The sequence below is a fragment of the Phalangium opilio genome, unplaced genomic scaffold (assembly GCF_054372755.1).
Source record: "Phalangium opilio isolate 3A_F unplaced genomic scaffold, DU_Popi_V2 ptg000075l_1, whole genome shotgun sequence".
Lineage (NCBI taxonomy): Eukaryota > Metazoa > Arthropoda > Arachnida > Opiliones > Phalangiidae > Phalangium > Phalangium opilio.
The window spans coordinates 2641578-2660799 of record NW_028324184.1 but is presented as its reverse complement, the minus strand read 5'-3'; the positions used below and the strand labels follow the sequence as shown (position 1 = coordinate 2660799).

General features: G+C 39.4%; 1 protein-coding gene across 1 annotated transcript; it reads right to left on the bottom strand.

Moving 5' to 3' along the window:
• Nucleotides 1-10601: 10601 nt before the first annotated feature.
• Nucleotides 10602-11784, bottom strand: LOC149658803 (uncharacterized). Its single transcript, XM_089844427.1, has 4 exons — nucleotides 11411-11784; nucleotides 11219-11341; nucleotides 10925-11146; nucleotides 10602-10846 (listed from the first exon to the last, which is right to left on the bottom strand). The coding sequence occupies exons 1-4, from the start codon at nucleotides 11441-11443 to the stop codon at nucleotides 10706-10708; spliced, it is 519 nt and encodes a 172-aa protein (XP_089700553.1). The 5' UTR covers nucleotides 11444-11784; the 3' UTR covers nucleotides 10602-10705.
• Nucleotides 11785-19222: the final 7438 nt, after the last annotated feature.

The window sequence follows — 19222 nt, the reverse complement described above, 5'->3', positions numbered from 1 at the left end:
TCTTCTAAACTTCGTACCCTTTGTATCGCTTGTTCCAAGGTGAGATTCTCGTCGTCTTGGAGTCGTTCTGATAGCGCTTTATGACGAATGCCGACCACTATCCGGTCTCTTATTAGCTCGTCCTTCAGTCCTCCATAATTACAATGCTCGGCTAAAGCATAGACAGCCGTAATGAATTCGTCTGCTGTTTCACCTTCATGTTGTACTCTTGTATTAAACTTTGCTCGGTCGTATATAACATTCCGGCGAATGATAAAATGACCCTCGAACTTGGCTAACACTGTGGCGAAGACTTTTCCTTCTGCTGCAGTTAGGCCGAATGAATCGAATATGTCGTCTGCCTTTTCACCCATCAGGTAGATTAGGGCATTTACTTGTTCTTCCTCGCTTTTCGTACTGAGGCCTGATGCTCGGCGAAAGCGGTCGAAACGACGTTTCCATAATGGCCATTCATTAGGACTTGCAAAGTTGAAAGAATCTGGTGGAGACACGTGAAACGCGGTTGATGGGACTGCCATGAGTGATTGTAGTTAAGCCTTGGACCGTGGTGAAAGCCGCACTGCGCGAAAAGTTTTACGCGGATTTAAAATTCTCTTCGTAGTTTCGTACCGATTTCTGACACCATGTTGTGTTATTACTGTATTAATAATCACGAGTTAAGTTCACTTAATTAAGTTCGTTTTATTTAGTCCGTATAAAAACATACATGTACTAGCGCGGTACGCGTCCAGGTAATCACTAACTGATTAAGGGGAGAGGATTTCCTTATATACAATATCTAGGGTAGGTCAGTTCAGTTCAGTTCATTATTCTACAATGAGAGCTTCTTGGGTCGTGTATCTTAAAGCAAACTATGTGCTACAGGAAAAATTCCCCAGCTGTTTGCACATGAGCCGAAACTGCTCAGTTGGGAGAGCGTTAGACTGAAGATCTAAAGGTCCCTGGTTCTATCCCGGGTTTCGGCAACATGAGAGCTTTTTGGGTCGTGTATCTTAAAGTAAACTATGTGCTACAGGAAAATTTCCATAACGGCTTGAACATGAGCCGAAATAGCTCAGTTGGGAGAGCGTTAGACTGAAGATCTAAAGGTCCCTGGTGTTATGTATATGTATGATAGTTCATATCCTTATGATAGTTCATATCCTCCTCGCTAGGTGCCGCTAGTGCATTAGGCCTAACGTAGGAGGAAATCAATAAAGCAGATCAAATATGGCACCCGAGCTATGAAGTCGTTGTTACTCTTCTCTCGTTAATAATCATTTAATTAGTTGTTTATATTAACCAATTATAAGCCAAACTAAAATATAACATGGTGCCAGAAGTCCGCACGACTCTCCACGCATAATTGTTTCTCGTCTGTCAGTATCTTCGTTCTCTTTTTGCATTTCTTGCCCGGCGGTAAGCGTACCAAATATGGCCGCGAATCTCCCGTCCATACAGCCCTTTGAGGCCGGGGCGAACCCGCCCGAGGCTTGGCGCCATTGGAGACAGGATTTCGAAGATTACATAGCGGCGTTGAAATATGACAATGAATCTGAAGGTACGAAAACTGCGCTCTTTCGACATATTTGTGGTGAGGAATTGAAGAAACAATACAGAATGTTCTCCTTACAACCACTGGCGCCAGCGACAGCAGTTTCACTTAAACAAATCCTTGATGAATTCGATAGTCAATTTGGAGATTACCAAAACGAAATTTATGCCGCGTTCCTCTTTCTGGAAATTACACAGCGTCAAGGTGAGCGCTTTCAAGACTTTTATTCAAGATTGACACAGGCTGTTAAAGACTGTAATTATGAGAATAAAACGGATCGCATGTTGAGAGATAAGATCATCCAAGGCCTACAGGACAAGCCTCTCCAGGAGCGTTTGCTACGAGAGACGAGCCGCTGTGCTAAAACCTTACAAGAAGTTGTATCCGAATGCAAAGCAGCGGAACAATCTAAGGCCCAGTCAGAGGCCATGAACGAAAGCCGTAAAGAAGTTCATGCTATCTCCCATAAAGGTACCAGAACTCAAACGTCTCGTCCACAACAAGGTCAAAGTCACTCACAGGGCAGCTCCCACCAGCCAAATGTGAAGGCCGACTGTCGCTCTTGTGGAAGACAACACCCTCGCAATCGGTGTCCAGCTTTTGGAACTGTGTGCACCAAGTGTAACTTTAAAAATCACTGGGCATCACAATGTCATACAAGGCGTGTCGAAAATCCTAAACCAAAGAATATAGGAGGACACCACCGTTCAAAGAGCACAAATAGAAGAGTTCATGTTTTGGAATCCACCACTGAGGAACCACCTATTTACTTAGGAGCTCTAACGGTACAACCCACTGTCGGTAACCTCACAAACGAAGATGAGGAAGTAGAGTGGTCTGAAACTATATATGTCAACGACGAAGTTGTCACAGTCAAACTGGATACAGGGGCACATGTAAATGTCATCCCCCAGGACGAACTTGCTACATGGACTAACCCACCAACACTTACGTCAGCTAAAACAGCAGTTTTAAACTACAATGGGGAGCAAATTCCCATTACCGGCGTTTGTACCATGACCTGCTCGTCCGATATCACGGGGCAACAAAAGGCCTTTGAATTTTACGTCACTAGCTTACACACTAGCGCAATTCTTGGACTGCCAGCGTGTACTCAGTTAGGATTGGTCTCACGCACCTATCGCCTAAAACCGCCTCCTGATAATCTCGTTGACCCAAAATCTAAACCGTCCCGTACAGTACATACTGTGGAAGCGCCATCTACCCCTGAAACACCAGAAGATGTCATCGGTGACTTTCCGGATGTATTTGAGGGCTTAGGAAGACTCAAGAGGGAGGTTAAGATCCAATTAAAGGAAGGGGCCGTACCACATGTATCGGCGCCGTTCCAAATACCATTAGCGTTACATCCTCGAGTACAAACCGAGCTTAAGCGCATGGAGGATCTTGGTATTATCACTAAAGTCACAGAACCCACAGAATGGGTCAGTAACATGGCTATATCCGATACCCCAAAGAAACTAAGGATTTGCCTTGATCCAAGACCACTCAATCAAGCAATACTACGTCCACACTATCCGATCCCTACAGCGGACAGAATATTCGCCAATTTGCAAGGATCAAAGTACTTTACCGTCCTTGATGCCAAAGATGGCTTTTGGCAACTTCCTCTCGATGAGCCTTCGTCCTATCTCACGACGTTTACCACACCCTGGGGAAGATTTCGGTATCTCGTATTGCCTTTTGGTTTAAATAACGCGCCTGAGGAATTCCAACGCGCAATGGACGACCTTTTCGAAAATGACTCTCGCATCAACCCCTATTTCGATGATACCGCCATAGGTACGAAAACATTACCAGAACACTGCGCGTTACTTCGTAAAACGCTTGAGATAGCCAGGATAGAAAATCTGAAATTCAATCCAACCAAGGTGCAGTTAGCTCAAACCAGCATCAAGTACTTGGGACATCTACTAACAGAGAACGGCATTAAACCGGATCCGGGTAAAATTGAAGCTATTAAACAATATCCCCAACCGCAGAGCAAGGACGACTTGCACCGGTTCCTGGGTATGATCACGTATCAGGCAAAGTTTACACCGAATCTCTCTGATCTCACATCCTCCCTTCGCCTGCTCATGAGGAATGACACGGCGTGGCTCTGGGATGCCAATACACAACAAGACTTCGACAAAATCAAGGAGACTTTAATACAAAGCCCTTGTCTGAAATTCTTCGACAATGAAAAACCAGTCACCGTCTCGGTAGATGCTTGTAAGAATGGCCTCGGTGCTGTCTTACTTCAAGAAAACGGCCCAGTAGCCTATGGCTCAGCTTCGCTAACAGATACTCAACAAAAATACGCTCAAATAGAGAAAGAGCTACTCGCCGTTATCTTTGGCCTGGAACATTTCCATAACTACACATACGGCCGTCGCGTCACTGTCCAGACCGATCATAAGCCTTTGTTAGGCCTCAGCGCCAAACCATACCAAAAAATCACTCCTCGCTTGCAACGCATGCTACTGCGCTTGACCAGATATGACTTCCACCTGGAGTTTGTTCCCGGAAAAGAACTTCTAATTGCAGATGCCTTATCCAGGGCACCTCGCACTGATCTTACCTTTAAAGAGCTGGATGTGGAGGTACAACCAATCCAGGTTTGTGTCATAGCTGAGGCATCAAATGGCTATTGGCACAAGTTACACCACCAGACGGAAAACGATCCGCACCTCCAAGCGGTGACGCATCACATCCGCAATGGTTGGCCGGCTAGCAAAAAACTCTCAGACGCAGATGCTCAATCGTTTTGGCACTGTCGTGAAGAACTGCATGAAACGGCTGATGGATTGATCTGCAGGGGCCACAGACTCGTCATACCCAAGGCAGCCCAGCTTGAAGTACTGAGCAAACTTCACACTGCTCACAGAGGAATCACCGCAATGAAAACAAAGGCGCGGGAATACTTTTATTGGCCTGAAATGAACGCCCAAATCGACAAATATGTCGAGCGTTGCACAATTTGTCAAGAATCGCAAAGGGCTAACGCCCATGAACCTTTGCTCGATAGGGACCTACCTACCCGCCCATGGCAGAAGGTAGCCTGCGATTTTTTCGAACTTCAGGGTCAGAAGTATCTTCTAATGGTGGACTATTTCTCTAAGTACGTTGAAGTACAACTCACGCATGGGGAAACCGCCAAAGCAACAATCATGGCCATGAAAACTATCTATGCTAGACATGGAATCCCTGAAGAAGTAGTAAGTGATCAAGGTCCGCCTTTCACTTCATCTGCTATGGCCGCCTTTCATAAGGAATGGAACATCTATCACAACATGTCGTCACCCTTGTATCCGCGATCGAACGGTCAAGTTGAGAGGTCGGTTCAAACCCTCAAACATAGCCTGCTCAAGGCCTTCGAAGATGGAAAAGATCTGCATTCCGTCCTACTGGATTATCGCATCACACCCACATCAGGGTTAAAATCCCCAGCGGAACTTTTGATGGGTCGGCGCCTTCGTTCCTTCTTACCTAGTCATTCCGACAGGCTCTTGCCTTCATATGACGTCTCAGACGCGGCGAATGCACTGGTCACACGTCAAACCCGCCAGAAGAAGTATAACAACGCCCATACAAAACAACTCGTAGAGCTAAAGGCCAACGAGCGCGTCTGGTTTCGCCACAAATTGAACGAAAAATGGCAACGCGGCGTCATAGTCAATACTGGCGCCAACCCTCGTTCCTATGGCGTTAAGGCAGCGGATGGTAGAATATACACTCGCAACCGTTTCTACCTGCGGCCCGATCTAACAACGGATCGAGAGTCTACATGGAAACACCAGCGTACGGTCGAGGATTTCCACACCGTACCTCTTCCACCGCCACCACCTCCACCGCCGCCACCGCCGTTGCGTCCTCTACAAGACCCCGCACAGCGTCCCACGGGATCAACACGAAGTGGTCGGGTACCACGCAAGCCGGAACGATTCCAAGACTATGTTCCTTAAAGACTTTTATAACTTAATAATATTTCATGAATAACTGTTTTCTTATAAATCCGTCCCTTTTATTACTCTTGTTTAATTTGAAAAAAAAAAAAATGGGGCATGTTATGTATATGTATGATAGTTCATATCCTTATGATAGTTCATATCCTCCTCGCTAGGTGCCGCTAGTGCATTAGGCCTAACGTAGGAGGAAATCAATAAAGCAGATCAAATATGGCACCCGAGCTATGAAGTCGTTGTTACTCTTCTCTCGTTAATAATCATTTAATTAGTTGTTTATATTAACCAATTATAAGCCAAACTAAAATATAACACCTGGTTTCGGCAACATTAAGGCTTTTTGGGTCGTGTATCTTAAAGTAAACTATTTGATTCAGGAAAGTTTCCCTGGTTGTATAAATTCGAGGAGAGATAGCTCAGTTGGAAGAGCGGTAAACTGAAGATCCAATGGTCCCTGGTTTGAACCTGGGTTTCGGCAACATGAAGAACTTTTGGGACGCAAATCTTAAAGTAAACTTTTTGCTTCAGGAAAGTTTCCCTGGTTGCATGAATTTGAGCCAAAATAGCTCAGTTCGGAGAGCGTTAAACAGAAGATCTAAAGTTCCCGGGATTCGGTAACGTGGAAACGTTTTTGGACGTATATATTATTGTAAACTATTAGATTCAGGAAAATTTTCCTAGTCGCTTAAATATGAACCGAAATAGCCCAGTTGGGAAAGCGTTAGACTGATGATCCAATGGTCCGTGGCTCGATCCCGGGTTAAGTGGATGATTCGTTTTGCGAAGATTCATAGTCAAATCGTTCCTATGAATGTAAAAATTCGGCTTAATCACCGTACGAAAAGTTGTTTTTTGTCATTTTGTCAATATTTCTTTTAAATCTATATAGCAGTTGGTTAAAGAAGCCTGATTTGAACCAAATAAAATTTTGGTGGGTTTAAATGAAGTCCTGATATGATGCGGAAAAATATAACTTTATTTTGAATTTAAAAAATCTTTCAAAAGACAATATTCAATTTAATCAATGACTAGTTTCAACATTTACGTTCGAATACGATTTTTGTGCGAAGTTTGTCAATCTGACATTCAATTTATTCACATTGCGTTCATTTTTCCCATTTGAAGTTCCATATTCTTCATTAGGCAGGGATAGCGCAACAATTAAAGCTATAAACAAGCTGGTCCAGCAACCAGAACATTTTTGCACACCCAATCAATTTATTAGACAGTGAGGCAGTGACCCCTATAAGTGTCTCAAAGTTATCTTATTTCCGTCCCTGCATAAAATAAAACCGACGAAATAAATCACAGCTAGAAAAGGTTGAATTGGGGCGGAAAAAAGTCAAATACTTTGAGCCTCCTGGAAATTCGCGAGAGCGGAAATAAGCAGAACAGTTGAAATGTATCCAGGGACACTATTCTCTAAAAATTTCAATGATTAAATACCCAAATCCAAATGTAAACATTAGGGTTGGTTCCATAAGGAGAGAGAGCTTAAAACCTTATTCTCTAACCCAAATCCAAATCGACATTTGAATCTCCCGCCAAACATTTCACCATCTCAAATTATTCTCTTATTTCTTTAACCCAAATCGACATTTGAATCTCCCGCGAAACACTTACCCAAATGTACGTTACTTCCTCTTTCATTGCATAATTTTATTTCAGCATAAATTACACTAAGGCAGTAAATTAATTACCTACGATAAATTAATTTATTACTTTAAAATTAGAATTTTATTCATAATAAAACTAAGCTTTTCCTGAAGGTTTTGAACCGTTTAATTGAAATTATTTAAACTATTAGTGATGATCAATTGGCCAATATCGTAAATTAACCGATGTCAATACCAATTTATTTAAAATCAATGAAACGAAAATTTCAATGTCAAACAATTATCCACTGGAAAATATATCAAGCTATTCTTTAATTTAAATTTCTCAGGTTAAGTTTCAAAAGGAGATGAATTTTATTATTTTCTGACAGCAAAATTGGCAGCTTCTTTGCATAATTCCCAAAGTTTTTCTATTCCAAAATAGAAATGTTAACGTTTTGTGATATTAAAGGAGAAATATAGATATAATTTTCGTTTCTTTTGAACTTTAATCAAATGGCCATTTGTATGAGTACACTTCCCGATAATGGATTTTACTAATCTAGACAATTACTCTCTAAAATAGAAATTTTAACGTTTTCTGATATTAAAGGAGAAATATATAATTTTCGTTTTATATGAACTAGTTTCTATATAGGAACTTAAATCAATTGTCTATTTGTATGAGTACACTTACCGACAATTGATTTTACTAATCGAGACAATTACTACGTCTTTTAATTAATATTTTATAAATACTACCAGAATATTTTTTTAAATATGAAAGATTATATTTTTATTTTAGATTAATGAGTTAAAAAAATTGGTATCCGTGTTTCAGTTAAGCTTTGATATTGACATCGGTTAATTTACGATATCGGCTAACGATCCTTGTCTGTTTATAACGTTAATGCACATTAAATCGGAACTTCAAGTGTCACTAGACAGTATATAACTTCAAAATCGAGAGTTAGGAACTTTAAAACAATCTCAACAGGATATCCGTCGTTCAACTTATCATTATATGTGATAATGTTATAAGATAATGTGACGAAGCGGCTCAGTGAACGTTGGACAATGGCCTCAGAGTTTTGCTTGCAATGGTAAAGCTAAAATTCCTCACTTGACGCAATCTTCTAAGGAGCTATTAGTAATATAAATGAATTTTCTACTTTGATTTTTTTTTAAAAATCAAAGTAGAAAATTCATTTAAGCAAAGGCTTAGAGCATTGACGTTGGCAATGTAAATACGAGATTCCCGACGGTACATAAGACTCCCGGTCTCCACTCTCCCGTCAAAACTCAAAGCCGAAAGCTCGCGCAGCTAAATTCCTCTTTAGTAAATAAAGAACACGTGACGCAATCTTCTAAGGAGCTATTAGTAAAATAATATATTACGAACAAAAATGGTCTCACTAAGACCACAAAAATTATACTTTAATGTCCTGAAATTTTAATGAGAGGTGTGTTACAAACTATTATATTATATTAAAAAGAATTCAAACTTTTAGAGTGGGTAACTATTTTAATAAAAATTAATTTTCGATGTCATAATTGTAAAGTGCTTTTGGTAGAAACACAAGGGTTTTTCTGAACTTTCCCAAAATAGGGTGTTTTAGGCTTTAGGGACTGTAATTTTGTTTAATTTTAGCGTAATGTTTAAGCAATACGTTTAATCTTGAAAAGGGAGTGAAAGTACTAAAATAATTTTTTTATAAAACTAATTAATTATGAACATTTTTAACCATTTTTGGATATAATCGATTGTAACACACTTGTCATTAAATTTTCAGGGCTTATACTTAGCTTGAAAAATTGATATTTAAATCTAAGTAGGAGATTCAGTTAAGATTTTATATTCGGCTCTAAAGCCTTAATAACAATGTTTAGTAAATAAATCATTATTAAATGTTACATTAATCACAACGTTTAGAGCCCGGCATTATCTATCCATTATCCAAGTTATTTTATCTTCATCCATACTCGAAAATTACCCACATAACTCACATGCTAAATCGTATTATGATCCACAACTTTGTTTATAAATAATCGGTTATCCACCAATTTGTGGATAATGAATATATAATGCCGAGCTCTAAACATTAATCACATAGTTTAGTAAATAATACAATTAATCGCAGTGTTTACAAAAATTATACTTAGCTTGAAAAATTGATATTTAAATCTAAGTAGGAAATTCAGTTAAGATTTGATAATTTTCGATTTATTTGAACTAGTTTCTATATAGGAACTTAAATCAATTGGCCATTTGAATACACTTACCGACAATTGATTTCACTGCGTCTTTTAATTAATATTTCATAAATACTACCTGAATAAATTCAGTTAAGCAAAGGCTTAGAGTATTGCCGTCGTCCGTCCCGCGTACGTAATATAAGACTCCCGGTCTACCGTAAAATCTGGCGCGTTTAGACCAGAGATCTCTCCTTCGTTTATTCTCAGTATCAACTTAAGCTAAAAATAAGAGGTTCCCTACGTACATAATTTACGATACCCCTGATAACGCCCGCGGTCTCTAGAGCACCCCGCACCCTGCAAGAGCGCTCGGCATTCGAGGGATCAGGCAACTAGCGTAATACGCTTCCCATCGTACACGCTCAGATAGACTTTAATACGGAGCGGCTTTCCCCTCGACAACTAGAAACGCACGACGCCATTCGAGGGATCAGGCACTGGCGTGTTCCCCCGGTATTACCTTTTTGGTGGTTTTAATGCCGTAAATTCGGGAGATATGCCTTTAATCCATTCTAATATTGAAATAAAAACTGTAAAAGGTAATCCCGAGTGTATTTCCGCGTTAAACGGCGTAATACGTTTCTCATCTTACACCCTCAGAAAGACTTTATTACAGAGTGGCTTCTCCCTCGTCAATTGTCCCGTATAGAGACTAACATTTTTGCTCCGCCACTAGATGGCGTGTGCATTTTGTCCCGTATAGAGACTAACATTTTTGCTCCGCCACTAGATGGCGTGTGCAAAAATAAAAAGAAGTTTGTAGATGCTTTGCTGTAAAGTGCGTAAATCTAGTCTTGTGCATATTATAAACAGGGATAGATTCAATTTTAGAAGTAGGAATTTATTTCAGTCCGTCTCATAGCCCAGTATAGAGCCCCTCCTTTCAACACGTAACGTAAAGTTTAAATTATCTTATTGGCTCACTTAAACTACGTTTTGATGACGTTGCTGACGGGTACGGAGAAAAGTACGTAATTCCTTTTTACCTCTGTTGCAATGACCCGCCTCTTCTTTCATTCCCCTCCATCCTGTGGAAGGGGGTTCGGGACTTTATGCGCGTCCACATTACTCTATTCTCCATTCCTACTTCTCAATTAAATCTATCCCTGGTATAGAGCATTCCTGTAATGTCATAGGAAAAGTAAAAAGCACAGGGGAAGGGCGACGGGCCGCCATTTTAGGCTAAGAAGCACCGCAATTAGCGGAAGTGTGAGTCGACTAGCTTCCCGCGGGTTAGCGAACGCGAGCGTCATCTGACGTTCTCTCATGGCGCTAGGGAACTATCCTTATATTGAGGTCCTTCCCCTGTGCATTGGTTTTTCGCAAGTATTTAATGAAATGGTCTATACGATTTATAAGGATGAGTTTGTGAATAACAGAATATTATACTTACCAAAAGCAGAAATTCCCAACTGAAGTGTAAACATCCAGTTCCAGCCAAGAATGTCATGTAGAGGCTCAAACATTGCACTCGAAACAAGTCCACCAATAAACTTAAACCGAAATATATACTTTTTATTTTTTGTTTATTCTGTGAGCTCCAATCTTTAGGTCAAATTGAAAATATTCACCTGACAATTCATAATAAGGCCCGACACCTCTCCGGAATGATTTTTACCAAAAATTCGAACTGTACACATTGGTAAAATGCAAAAAGCTGCGCTGCCAGCGGAAATGGCTATAAAACCACAGAGTGATGACGTGATTAGAAAAGCCGTTGGTGAAAGATAAGCGCAAAATGTTAGCAACTGTATGAATGGTCCCAAACATACGCATATCACAACGAGGGCAATCTGAAAAACAAACTTTCAGAACATTTCGAAAACTCTTCACAGTTTACTGATTTTATGTAGCCAAGTATCAACCTTATGAGACGTTCTGTCACAAATAATTCCAATAATTATTTTCCCAAATATTGTTCCAGAAGAGACGAAGGAGTAAATATAAGTCAATAGATGATCGTTGTTCACAATGTGCATTCCAAATGACTAATATTTAATAAGGAAAACGTTAATATGACCATGTGATTTAAAGAATATTGTTTTATGTAACTTTACTTTCAAGTATGTGAAAACGTAAATGCTCGGCATGGCCAATAGAAAACCTATAACCCAAAGTAGATAAAGTTCCTTCCGTTTCAAATATTTAACGAGGGTTTCTTTAAAAGATATTTTGTCGCAATCATCTTTTTTATTGGATTCGTCATCCTAAATATATATGTATACATTTTTTTTAATTATGGATTGCAGAATGGTTTATGTCTCTACAGGATGGATTAGCAAGTTCAATTCAATGTTTCCAGTGGTAGCTTCAATTAAGTCATTAAATAATACGTATTCGATGAAACTTTAAAGTGTATATAACTCATTCTTTTAGAAAAAATAGATGTCAAATGTTAGAACGTAAACATCTTATGTTTTTAAAGCACTTTCTGATTAAGGCTATTTTCTTATAGCATGGATCTATATAACTATGAATATACAGCTGCGTTACGCTGTCTAACCTCTCGATAAGGTTTGGGCGGGGCTTAGCGGAAGGAGACATCAGTCACGTGTCTGTTAGTGTTAGGAGCGGGAGAAGGGAGGGGGAGTCCGGGGGTGTGTAAATTCGAAACGTCACTTCCCCTTGTCTTGTGATTGGCTACGCAAAACGCGTCAAAGCTAGGAGGGTAACACCCAAGCCAAATCGACACGATAGAAGGGGCATATGGTAGAGCTGTACAATCATAGTTCAATAGATTCGTGCTTATAGTGACTGATTTTGATAGCGTAACACTACTCCGTAAAAGCTATAGAATTCAAATATTTATGTAACGCCATTTTGTATGTTGGAGTAGCTGCTAAATTTTACTACCGTGGATGATGTTTTAGTATACAATAAGAATGACCCAATAGCATTTATGATAAAAAACATTGCTGCCGTTTCCCAAAGCGCATTCGGTACACGAGCGAGTAGATTTTCATCCGTGAAATATCTGTAATATATATAATTTTATTTTATAGTATCATTACGACAAGAAAATTTAAATTTAAAATAACCGTCACAACAATAACAAGTTGGGAAACCAAAATTTTATATCTCCGAGTCTAGAAGAGGATCTGACCACTAATGCGCAAACTGCTCTTAATTTATAAGGAACTGCAGGCGTTAAAATTAAAATAATGCATTTTTCGAGCGTTACAGAATGTTAAATTCACAACTCAGTTGGCGTGTAAACAGTACGCTCTCTATATACCTATAAGTAGAAGGGAAGTGGACGTGATGCATGAAGTGCAATTTTCCGAATTTCAGTGAACTGCGAACACGTTTGCTCCGATTTAACAACCATTAACACTCAGACAGATACGTAAAGTGTAATACCTCAGATTAATAACCCCTGGATATGAAAGGCAAGCAAAACCGTGCGTTTTCAAATAGTATCGCCATGTGGCGCCCTCAGACGCCAAAACGTAGAACTTTGTCACCCCATGCAGACTACGCAGTTTTAATTGTACGGTTGTACCGGCAAGGCCTAGTAAACGTAAACGGTTTTTTTTGTGTCTTCGAAGACCATTATTGCTTTTCTGTCATTTGAAGTGTAATCTAATTTTTACATAAATAAAAAACCAAAAACCTTCCCAATTTAGTGACCAAACCACCGGACCGGGATGAGAAGAGAAAAAGAAACGGGAACCGCGGATAAAAAGTAGCCGAGGCTTAAAAAAGCATGGAGTAGCAAACGCGGTCACGCGCTTACTGAGTCTGTTTGGGGTAACTTTTTTCCAAGTTTTGACTATAGGGGCGCTAGAGATGCCGATGTGCTATTCAAGTATGCCTCCCTATTTCCTTTCATATCCAGGGGGTTATTAATCTGAGGTAATACTAAGAAGTAGAAGCTATAGCCTTATTAGAATTAATGGGTTATTTTTTTGCAACTGAACATTTCTTTAATAAGTTTAAGTGTGTCGCAATGTAGTTTTCGTTATTGATTTCCAATATTGTGTAAAAACAACCGTCTCTACCGTAATTTTTTATTAATCCTAAATCGACTTATTTACTCTGTTTTTATAAACTTTTCGTGGCAAAGATGTCTTTAATTGTCCTATATTTGAAGAATTTCTATAATCTATAATACAGTATGGTAAAATCTTCATTATTCGCTCTTTATAAAATAGACGCATATCAACATCATATGCAATTTTAATCACGCAATTTTACATAGGGTGTTTTTGAAAAGTCCATCAATAATTAAGGAGCGTGTTTATTGGGCCCAACTGAGTCGAAAGTACCAAAGAACATGGGGTGTACAGCATTTAGTTACAGAGATATCCCCCCCCCCCCAACATTGGCCCCTGAAACAAGGAAATATCCAACAATGAAGAGTACGACTTTAAACCGAGAAACTAGCTTGTTTAGAACTACAGACAATTTCGATAGCCTTCAATTTAAAAACGTTTTGTACCTTTACTCAGCACATGGGTATAAATGTGTAGAAGTATGCCTACGACGGGAATGTCAAGCCAATTCCAAGTTTCAAGGTGTTTAGCCACTTAATTAGCGTACAAGAGCGCAGTCTGTGATGTTAAAGATTTGACTAGAATCCAACAATGAATACAAAAGCATACTTCTACACATTTTATACCCTTCTGCTGAATAAAGGTACAAAACGTTTTTAAATTGAAGGCTATTGAAATTGACTAAAAGTTCCAAACAAGCTGGTTACTCGGTTTAAAGCCGTACTCTGTTGGATATCTCCTTGTTTTAGGGGCAAATGTTTGGAGGGCCATATCTTCGTAACCTAATGTTGTAAACCGCATGTGCTTTGATACTTTCCATTCAGTTGGGCCCAATAAACACGATCCTTCATTATTGACGGACTTTTCAAAAACACCCTGTATATAGTTTGACGCTTAAGGTCCGGCAAATGAGGTTTCATATTCACTCGGAGAGGTAAAAATACGACAACAATTTGTCAATGCAATATCTAATTGTAGGTTTTATTACCCATTTTGACCAGACGTCATATTTAACTCAAGGTTTTGAGGATTTATCATGGCAGTTTCAATCTGCATCCAAACAATACCTCCAATACCCCATCCTGCATTAACCAGTCCAAAGTAAGTACCAAATGTTTCTGGAAACCACTGTTAAACAAAATGGTGGAGAATCGCTATTATTTCGATGTTGAAAATAAAGTTTAGAATTACTCACACTGGAAACAGCCACAATAGTTGATATGTAGTTAAATCCCCCTCCACACCACGCCAATACCGAGGACGTTAGCAAAAACCAAACTAAATTGGACTTGATGGTGAAATAGGAAACACCCTGAAAAGCACTGAGCAAAAAAAATGCTTTTTGAATTTTAGATTTAACCTATGAAGTCACTGGCAAACGGTATCGCAACGTCACTACTTACGACCCAAGGGCTAGGATGTGATACTAGACTAGTACTCAGTACTCAGAGTTTCTATAACTAACTTTTCTTGTGGTAACAAATGCTTTGTGACTAAAACTTTTAGGAAATAACGAGGCCTTTTTTTAACCCAAACCTTACAGAAATCTTTACAAAAATGATTGCAACTCTACGTCGCGAGGAAACTATTATTTTATAATATCTTGAATCAATTTGAAACAAATTTCAGAATCACAACTTAGAGTCTAATAATCTAGGGTCTATTTTAAACAAAATTTTAACTCGTTGGCAGACATTTATAACAGCTTCAGCATCAGAGAGATTAATTCTCGACAAAATCTATAGTCGCGCTCACACCGAAACCTTTTCTCAATATTTAGCATTAGGATAATAATTTTGATAAGTAAAACTTTTCGAAAAAAAAATCAGTGTCAAATAGCTTTAGTTCAAAAACTCACCTAATAATTATTGTACCAATGAATGCGGTTTTTCGAGCTCCAATTCTTTGTATTAAAAAGCCGCCTACTATTGTGAATAAACTGTAAGCACTTTCACAAAGACTGGTGGTCCATGTCATGCTGCTAATGGTGATGTTATCGTCAACTTTATTATGAAGGAATGATAATAGATACGGTATTAGATTGCCCATTGAATAGTAAAACCCCAACACAAAACATAAAAGGAAAGATCCGAAAAGGGATAAATATGCCTTTGTGGACGATTTCAACATATTTTTTCGCTTTTCGTTACACTGCTTCTCTTTAGGTGTCGGCGCTACAACTGATTTCTAATGCCAAAACAGCTGTTTTTGGTTTATATTTAATTTTTTGGATATAATCCTTAGGCAATAGCATATAGCAAGTCATGTACTGCTTTTTCAAATAGTTGTACCAGAAGTGAGATGAGACTAGAAGTACTGAGCTAACCAAATTCTTCACTTGGCGAAAGTGAATATTCTTGATAACCCACCAACGGTTGGCGCTCTGGTAGCGGTTTCTGAATTTCCCCTCCAAAACGTGAGACGCTCGTGGCGGTAGACGGCCGAACTAGATTCCAGCACCCGTGTCCGTGTTCCTCGTAGGAAATGTTTTTGGCACTCGACCAATGTTTTTCTCTGTAGTGTAGGCGCGATGGAAGCGACGTAAAATCCTCAAATTTGTTCACTAGTGCCAAGATCTACTACCAATGCTAGAGCTCTTTACTTCTAGTCTCCTCTTACTTCTGGTTGTACGTGTGTGAGTTTGCAAAATATGTATGTTTAGAAACATAGTATCTGTTAGTATACATCTTCTTTCAATTTCGGCTTCAACAGACGAAGGGCTATTTTAAGAAGACAAAATATTTCAGAAAAAAATTCAAATCGCTTGAAAAGATTTATTTACACAACCCACCGGTCTTATTACCCTAAGAAATACGGATCGTCTGCTTCGTTCCTCTCGCGTCGAAGCCCCACTGAAATCTCAGATTAATAACCCCTGGATATGAAAGGCAAGCAAAACCGTGCGTTTTCAAATAGTATCGCCATGTGGCGCCCTCAGACGCCAAAACGTAGAACTTTGTCACCCCATGCAGACTACGCAGTTTTAAGGTGGAAGTCAAAGGTTTTAGCTTCAAAAAGGGTCATTTTTGTGTCAGTAGTTTAAGTGAATGGTTTAGCATAGAGCTTTACGGTTTTTTTTATAAATTACTTTGAAATCTTTTCTACCAGTGGAGCTTCAAAGAAAAAATGTTGCATTATTTAAAAATTTGTTACAAACATTTATTTCAAATAGTATTATTCTATGTAGTTTGTCGATACCTCTCATCAACCCGTGAAGCTATTTCTTCCAAATAAATTGCATTGGATAGCTAATCTAAATATCTATCCACCGAGTTTGTAGAAATGTTTAATCCTAAGTGGTTGTTTTTTAATCTTAAATAAACCTAAAATAGCGATAGTTCGGCTAAAATCCAGAAGATGTCCCTACCCTAAAGGTTTTTTCTCTATTCCCTATCTCCATTCGGTTCTTCGAAACCCTAAGAAAGGGCGTGTCTAATCCTTTGAAACCACTTTTATCATAAAGGAAGGAAGGTGCAATACCTTTCTTTCTTTATGCTCTTATCACCTCGAACATCGCTGACGGATCCCCTTAACTCTGTCCACTATAAATTTGAGCTGACGCAAAAATATGGTGAAACGTGTAAAAATTGCACCACAACGCGTTAGCACTTAGCAGTAACGTCATTCTTGTACTGTGTACTACGATTTCAAGACGAAGATATACTCTTTCGACGAGAAAAAACCGGGGTGGGGGTCAAAAAAGCGAGATAGAAGGCAGAGTCTTATACCCTGCGTTTCTCTCTAGAATTATCAAAATGGTGTATAGACCAATTCGGTATAACCATAACCAGAAGTGAGATTAGACCAGAAGTACTGAGCTAACCAAATTCTTCACTCGGCGAAAGTGAATATTCTTGATAACACAAGAGCGGTTGGCCCTCTAGTAGCGGTTTCTGAATTTTCCCTCCAAAACGTGAGACGCTCGTGGTGGTAGACGGCCGAACTAGATTCAAGGAGCCGCGTCGTGTTCGGCCGCTTTAGGTTGAGGGGAAGGGGGTAGGAAATGTTTTTGGAACTCGACCAATTTTTTTCTCAGTAGTGTAGGCGCGTGGGAAGCGGCATAAAATCCTCAAATTTGTTCACTAGTGCCAGGATCTATTACCAATGCTAGAGCCCTTCACTTCTAGTCTCATCTCACTTCTGCCATAACTAAAGGGGAAAGGCACGGAGGTAAATCTTTGCCTTCCATCTCATTTTTGGCGCCTGTGCTGTAGTGTTTTTGTATCAACTCCCTTGTACTGCCGATACTGAGGATTCCCTACCCCTATTTTTTACGTCAAAAAGGTGAAATCACGAAATTTTCCCTGGGGAGTTTTAGGGAAATTTTTCAGGTATTTGAACGTTTTAGCAGCGTACAACGCGATAATTTTGAAAGGTTTGTTTCGTGGCTTACGATAATTTAGACGCTGTAATTTTATGGCATAGTGAATAGTTTAGTTTTGTATTTGTTGAGGGTAATGGGTAGTAGTAGAGGTAGAAAGATTTGTCGCAAAAACCGTAAGCTCGCTTTACTTCTAATTTACAACAACAGTCCCAAACGTAAGAATATTTTGACTAGAGATGTTTCCGAAAAAAGGGGTTCAGGAATGCTTTTCTAATTGTAATATGGTAACAGAAGGGAATGTGGAGCTATACGGGACTTACGAGGTTACCGCCCCCTTTTCTGAGAGTTGTTCTGCCAAGGCTACGGAGCGCGTTTGACGACAGGGAATGTCAGCCACTAACTAAAGGCCGCCGACAGATTATGGCAGTGCCCACAGAATATCTCTCGTAAATCCCGTATAGTTTACGAAATAATTTCGGGAACACTAAGGTCAAAGCCTAAAACACCTGTCAAAGCTACAAAAAGATAACGTAGTTCACTCTAAATTTCCATGGTCACTAAAGAAATGGGTTGTGTCAAGCAAATTTCCAAAAAAAGTAGGTGGCTAAGCTTTAAAAGAGCTACCGTGAAGAGTAGATTATTAGAATCGTACTTACAGAAGAATCATAGTGAGACAACCAAAAATTCTATAGGCTCACGATTTTTTAGAATCCATATTTTGATGTAAAAAGGAACAGTTGCGAAGGTCACAAAATACCATTCTGGTTTTTAAAACGAAAACTACATAATGTGGGGAAGCTCTCCGATTTTAGGATACCCCTGGCAGTGCTAAAATGATGAATCTTAACCCCAAATTTGACAGTAATTAGCTCCTCGAGGTTTGATAGTTAAATGAAATTTGAGTGACTAGCTCCTTGTACTTCTAGTTATGAACTTCTAATACTGAGCAAAGAAAACGGGTTTATCTGGAGAGTTTTCTTTCGTCCTTTTATAATCCTCAACACGCCGAGCGACCCCCTGTGTTGAAGTGTCTCGGCTGGTCCGGCGGCTCCCGCCAAGGATGCCAGTTCTGTATTGTTATCCCTTGTCAATCACGGCTAAGGATTGTAAATTTCAGTTGTTTCGCGCGTAGAATTCAAACTAAAATATATTCTGGCAACACCGTCAAGAGACGAGTTTCAACGCCATCTAGTATTTTTTTCCCGAAACACAAAATTATTTACTTCCGCCTTAATTGTACGGTTGTACCGGCAAGGCCTAGTAAACGTAAACGGTTTTTTTTGTGTCTTCGAAGACCATTATTGCTTTTCTGTCATTTGAAGTGTAATCTAATATTTACATAAATAAAAAACCAAAAACCTTCCCAATTTAGTGACCAAACCACCGGACCGGGATGAGAAGAGAAAAAGAAACGGGAACCGCGGATAAAAAGTAGCCGAGGCTTAAAAAAGCATGGAGTAGCAAACGCGGTCACGCGCTTACTGAGTCTGTTTGGGGTAACTTTTTTCCAAGTTTTGACTATAGGGGCGCTAGAGATGCCGATGTGCTAT

What these genes read in the sequence shown, in the direction of transcription:
- LOC149658803 (XM_089844427.1), bottom strand. Translation starts at nt 11,443, where the DNA reads ATGCCGAGCATTTACGTTTTCACATACTTGAAA. An exon ending in ACGTTTTCACATACTTGAAA is followed by an intron (nt 11,342 to 11,410) that starts GTAAAGTTACAT and finishes ATTAAATATTAG; the next exon opens with TCATTTGGAATGCACATTGT. An exon ending in GTGACAGAACGTCTCATAAG is followed by an intron (nt 11,147 to 11,218) that starts GTTGATACTTGG and finishes TTTGTTTTTCAG; the next exon opens with ATTGCCCTCGTTGTGATATG.